At 41.7% G+C, this 6,225-nt stretch overlaps 2 protein-coding genes across 2 annotated transcripts in view; one reads left to right on the top strand and one right to left on the bottom strand.

Annotated features, from left to right (window-relative positions):
- Positions 1-1,429, top strand: part of dnajc2 (DnaJ (Hsp40) homolog, subfamily C, member 2) — a 7,240-nt gene extending 5,811 nt beyond the window's left edge. Inside the window, exons 10-13 of the mRNA XM_035681168.1 lie at positions 76-208; positions 408-518; positions 605-765; positions 1,275-1,429. Coding sequence (XP_035537061.1) covers positions 76-208; positions 408-518; positions 605-765; positions 1,275-1,343 — 474 coding nt within the window. The 3' untranslated portion in view covers positions 1,344-1,429. The remainder of the gene's footprint in view (positions 1-75; positions 209-407; positions 519-604; positions 766-1,274) is intronic.
- On the bottom strand, positions 1,360-6,017 carry pmpcb (peptidase, mitochondrial processing subunit beta; the record flags this gene model as incomplete). Its single annotated transcript, XM_035681157.1, has 11 exons — positions 1,360-1,564; positions 2,482-2,557; positions 2,689-2,777; positions 2,863-2,948; positions 3,033-3,193; positions 3,445-3,588; positions 4,005-4,117; positions 4,293-4,372; positions 4,566-4,764; positions 5,331-5,460; positions 5,919-6,017. Coding segments are annotated over 11 exons (1,242 nt in total), but the record flags the coding sequence as incomplete, so codon positions are not given.
- Positions 6,018-6,225: the final 208 nt, after the last annotated feature.

Genomic DNA, 6,225 nt, shown 5'->3' with positions numbered 1-6,225 from the left:
CCCAGTATTGTTATTTGGAAATATGACTTCAGGAAAGACTAGAAGCTCTTGTTAATTCTACTGCACAAAACCAAGACAAAGTTAAAAGTATTTTTTATCTCTTTTAGATGGGAAGTTATTGCCAACTATATGAACCTACACTCCACCAGTGGCATGAAGAGGAACGCCAAAGACGTCATCAACAAAGCCAAGAATCTACAACGGCTAGGTGAGCATATGAATAACACTATTTACATATTCAGTGTATTTACTAACAGACCTGGTTGAGATATTTAAGATCTCACCTTTGAACTGAAAGTAGTTTTCCTCATGCAAGTCAACAGACTATATATAAATACATATATATAAAAAATCAGTTTGAATCAACTAAAATGTTCTGATCAGTCCTGTTGAACTCATCTCCACAGATCCACTACAGAAAGATGAGATCAACAGAAAAGCCTTTGAGAAGTTCAAGAAGGAACACAGTTCAGTAGCGCCCTCCATAGACAACGCCATGCCCTCAGAGAGATTTGATGGTGAGTGTATCTGATACTGTGAGTGATTGGAAGTAGGGAGATGTGTGACAATGATCCCCAATGACCCGCTGTGTGTCGTCCTACAGCCTCTGGTAGCGATGGCAACGCTGCCGCCTGGACCACAGAGGAACAGAAACTTCTGGAACAAGCCCTGAAGACCTACCCAGTCAGCACCCCTGAGCGCTGGGAGAAGATTGCTGCTGCCGTCCCGGGACGAAGCAAGAAAGACTGTATGAAGAGGTACAAGGTAAGATCATGAGCCTGTCTGCTGCAGTGTAAGAGGAGCCTGTAGAAATCTATTCTCTACTCACTAAATCTATTTGCATGTTAACTATTATCCATATTAATGTGCAATAATGCCCCCCCTCTTCTACTCATATTCCCTCTCACTAACTCTAGCAGAGAACTGCTTAGGGTAACTTCTGATGTCTCAAATCACAATACTTTCATAAGAAGACGAAAGAACAAATTCACTCCAGTCAGTTATTGCTTTTTCATACTGCTTCCAGGATGATATAGTACTTTGAGAGACAAGACAGCCAATCAGAATGTACCTTTAGCAGCTCTGTAATTGGCTGATTTTATGGCAAATTGTCACCCTGTGCACAGAGCAAGAAGGGTTATTAAAATAGATAAAAGTTACAGAATAGATACGTTTGTGTAGAGTTGTTGAAAATCTAATCTGTTCTCCAATTCTCCCATTGCTTGCTCAGTATTACTGGTTTTCTAACAGACTGTTCTGTGTGTCTCTGGCAGGAGCTGGTGGAGATGGTTAAAGCCAAGAAGGCTGCACAGGAGCAAGTGGCAGGCAAGAGTAAAAAATGACAAGAACCACAAAGAATAGTATCTGTTATTTTAACATTATTGTGTTGGTCTTTATTTTATAATAAAAATTAAAGGAGGAAAAATGCTACAGACTTAAATACTGTTTGTTTATATGCTGTACAGTTGATGGGTAATGTGGGACCAAAGCTGGTCTGTTCAGGTTCTCATCCAGAACATCCCACTCTGGATCTGGTTGTAGTCTGGCAGCTGTTCAATGGGACCTGAGACAAAAACAAGTTGGGTTATTATCATTAAACCTGTATAGACCTTTTCCCAGCAGCTATAGTAGGGTAAACACAGGTGTTACCAATGATATTAATGAAGGTGCCAATGAGCCAACAGGGACAATAGCAGCAAGCCCTAATTAGTTTAATTGGTAACAGCTGTGTTTGCACTACAGTTCATTACAGTTGTTTATAATAACACTGATATCCTAGAAACTACACATTTCTCCCCAAACACAACTTTATACAAGTAAATAACATTTTTATTGATCATGCTGAAACAACGAAACATTGAACAAATGATTTTCCTTTATATTTTTGGTGAATACAGTGGTACACATTTGATTATTTGTACAAATTAAGCGTCGTGGCCATGATGCAAGTCCAAATATTATAGATTATAATTATATAAAACACAGCTCACTGTTTGCTGCATGGTGAAAGAGGTCTCAAAATTAAATATTGCTACTTATTTGGAATTTCCTTTGATTTGACACTTATGTCATCAGTATTGGCAAAGTTACATTTTAATATTTATCTCAAAATAATTAAATTACTTTACCAAGTACTGAATATAAAAGTAACTTCTAAATGTCTGCTTCAGTTCTCTTATTTACGCACACAGCCATTATTTCGCTGTGAGATAAATTAGTTATTAATACTCCTGTAGTTACACTTCATATTGCTAATATTAGATCATAAAACCAGAAAGTCAAAGGGACTGTATGTTCAGTGCAAAGTAACAAGCCCATTTAAATTTCAGTAATTGATTGTATTGAGACAACTGCCTACAGGTGGACCTTATGGTCAGGATAGATTCAAGCTGTTCTGGGGTGGGAATCGCCTAAAAGCATCATGTTCCTGCTACAAAGTGTACAGCCTCTACTGATGTCTCTAAATAATCAGTGACATACCAACTGCTGCGATGGCAGGAGCCTTGTTGAAGATGTATTTGGTACACACGTCCTTAATGGTGTTGGCATCGATGGCCTGTTGAAGGGCAGAAAAAAAAAACATTTTCCATTAACCTTTAAAATGTATTACGGTTGATCAACTAAAGCAGTTCCTACAAAAATCAGAGAGAAGTTCTTAATGGCTGAAACTTGACTGTAGCCACTCACATCTATTCTGGCCTCCAGCTCGTGCAGAGGGATCCTGCGACTGTAGCACAGCATCTGTCTGCCGATGTCCTCACAGATCGGGGTGGATCCTGGAGACAGCAGGTATACGAGGTGACGTCAGTAAAAAGCACTACGTTGTGTTTCTCTGAGCGGCCTGATGTGATGCGGTCTTACCGTCCAGATGCAGGAGCATGTTGGTCTTGAGCAGATTTTTGGCCCGTGCCACCTCAGCCTCCGTCACACTGGTGCACAGGGACATCCTGAGAGGGAGCAACAAGACTCATCATCCCACCAGATCTCATTAAACAATTTACTTAAACCTCCTCTGTCCTGTGTGCACTCACCATTCCATCTGAGTGAAGTGCATCATGTCGTTGATGGTGCCGGGCTCACACACCATGTAGAGCCCCCACAGGCCTGTGTCGGTGTAGCAGGTGTTGAAGGACTGGAAGCTGTGGCACAGGTTTCCCTGACAGGCCATCTGAGCCAGTTTGCTGGACAGATTCTGGGTTCACAAAGGATCCAACGGGTAGGGTTACAAGATGGAAACAACCTGTGCATGTACAAACTACTGGGTTGTGTCTGCTTACCACTGAACTGTCTGTTTGTTTATTAAAGAATTCTAGTTTTACAAAAAAGAAAACGTAGTGCAGACCGATGTGACACCACTGAAAAAGTATTTGGGGTATTTAAGTTGTCTGGTGCAGCTTGGTGTAAGAAATCTAAGTGAAATGAACTGGCTGTAGCAGTACTCACCACACCTCCACCAAACGAGCGGTCCCAGTTTCCAATAAGTGTGTTGGCGACCATGAGAGGGATGGTGTCGGGGTGGGACCATCCAACCGCCTCCACTGCGATGGCGATGTGAGCCAGAGGCATCTTGTCGTCACGCACACGGATCTGAAGCGAAAGCACAACACAGTCACTGCTGTCACTGTCAGTTGTTCAAGACTGAGATGAGAGATTTTCTCTGAAATAAATATTACATGTATTAGTGCTGCAACGATAAGTCAATCCGTTGTCAACTATTGAATTAAACACTAATGTCTGAATTTCAATAATCAGTTGTTTTAAAAAAAGAAAAGTCAAAATTCTCTCTGGTTTTAGTTTTTAGGGGTTATGACACTGACCATGAACCTACATGTCCCTGGTCAACATCCCTCTCCCTCATTTCTTCTCTGTACTAATCTGACAAAGGCATAACATTCCTTCCCAAAATATTAAAAACAAAGACAATTTACATGACCAAACTAAAAAAAAATACAGAAACAAGAAAACTAAAACACAGCACCAGTGTGTGGTATTCGCACTCTTACCTCACTTCCTGTGAAGTGGCATTGAGGAAGTGCCGGGGCTTCACCCTTATATCTGCCAGGAAGCTTCCCAAAATGATACTTGGCCAAATCGATGAGCTCATCGTGTGAAACTCCTGATCAGAAACACATCACAGAATGAAGATCAAAAAGACCTCAGTCATATTTCACACTGGAATGAAGTCATGAGTTTAGTTTGCTTCATGCAGAATCAACAGTAAAGTCAACTGTACTGTAGTCAGTCCAAAAACAAGAGCTAACATATCAACCTATATATAGAACAGCTCTGACCTCCAGCAGCAGCCAGCACTATTCTGGGGCCTTTGTAGTGAGTGGTGATGTACTCCACCAGGTCTCCTCTGTTGATGGTCCTGCAGGCAAATACAGATGACTTATAGCAAGACAAAACAACCCTTCTAAAGCAGGTCTGATTAAAGCTGAGCCACATGAGACCCCCGCATCAACAACACAGTCATCAGGTGTGTGCAAGCTGTGTGCTGGTGTCAGATTTCATCCGCACCACCTGCAGAAAACATCGTTTAAAAAAGGAACATCTGGCCTCACTTGATGTTCTCTGTGGGGCCCAGGATGGTCCGGCCCAGAGCTGTGGACTGGTACGCCGTAGCGTGCAGGTAATCAAAGACCACTTCCTGCAGATTGGTCTCCACTTCCTGCATCTCTCTGAGGATCACCCCTCGCTCCCTCTCGATCTCTGCCTCACCCAGAGTGCTGTTCTGGATGATGTCAGCCAGGATCTCCACAGCTTAAGAGGAAGGAAACTATTTCATTAGCATACAATCAAAACTACTCCAGCACATCAGTCTGGGATGTTCAGTGCATGCAGGGTGTTATTTGGTGTGGTGCTATATGCTTCTTTGGTTTACTAACTTCATCAGCCTCAGTCTGTGATTTCCTACATTTTGACCACCACCTGGATAAGACTGAATTTGGTGTATCTCAGCTGTGAGTTTCACTTTTTAAGAGCCTTCAGATACTTATACAGGAAACACCAACTCCACTTTAGATGACATAACTTCAAAGACGTTTTAGGATTTCTCCAGGACTTGTAGACGTCTTGCTTACTCTTGTGGCTGTATCGCAATCTGGTCAATTACTGACATCCATGATGGATCTCTCTCTAAAAGATTGAACATCTGTGTATGCCGACTCCAGAAAGAAGCCCTAGCTCTAAGATTATGCAATCGAATTTGTAATTAAATACAATACAATAACACGTCTTTATCAATGTAATCATCCTTATGGTAATCTCTACATATGGGTGCGGCCTTAAGCTCACAAACATTCCTCCTCTGCCCTGCTGTACTGCACCTCGTGGAAGGTCTTTAGAGAAAGCTTTGGCGTAATACACAGTCTGCTCTCGGGACGTGTAGGCATTCAGGTGAGACCCCATGTTCTCGATCTCCAACTCCAGATCCAGCTGGGAGCGCTTCCTGGTGCCCTGTCACACACATACACACGGTTGAACAAACCATGTTGTTTCTTTTCCCTCAATATTACATGTATGCAGTTCTTTTTGCATTATGTCACCCTGAACAATTCCACTGGGTTCCACTTTGCTAACATGTATTTTCTTGTTACATATGTGCAAATAAGAAACAGAACAGTTTTCAAAGCCAGCAGCCAGGCTTGAAAAAAATAAAAAATAAAAAAAATTACAAAATAAAATTGCACAATTACCCTATAATTATGTGTATGTACATAAACCATACCAAAATCCTTTTGTACATTGTATTGTAAATTAGTTTTAAATGCATCTTGCAAAAGGGGGCCCGGCCATAAGCTAATGCTATCTGGGGAGCCTTAGGATGGTGAAGTTTGGGAACCCCAGCATCAGAAGACAAACCAGTAAGTCCAGTTAGCAGAAGTAACAACTTTGCCAGACTGGTACCATCTCACCTTAAATGCCATATGTTCCAGGAAATGTGCTGTGCCATTATTTCTCTCATTCTCGTAGCGACTGCCGGCGTCTATCCACAGGCCGACCTGGAAGTAATGAATATCCACAGATTAACACACTCCGCTGCCACGGTCCTGCTGTCAGACAAATACCTGAGGGCAGTCTGCTGTCTGTACTGATGGAGCTAAACTCTTAGACAGTAAGATAAACCCTTGAAATGTACTATACTGATTCAGATGGGCTCTCATGACACACACACACACAGAGTTTCATACATATAACCTTTAAGTTTCATATATATATATA

Source organism: Morone saxatilis, unplaced genomic scaffold (genome assembly GCF_004916995.1).
Source record: "Morone saxatilis isolate NCDOM2014 unplaced genomic scaffold, NCSU_SB_2.0 Contig10, whole genome shotgun sequence".
Lineage (NCBI taxonomy): Eukaryota > Metazoa > Chordata > Actinopteri > Moronidae > Morone > Morone saxatilis.
Note: the sequence above shows the minus strand (reverse complement) of the source record. Positions and strands in the feature narration are given on the sequence as shown.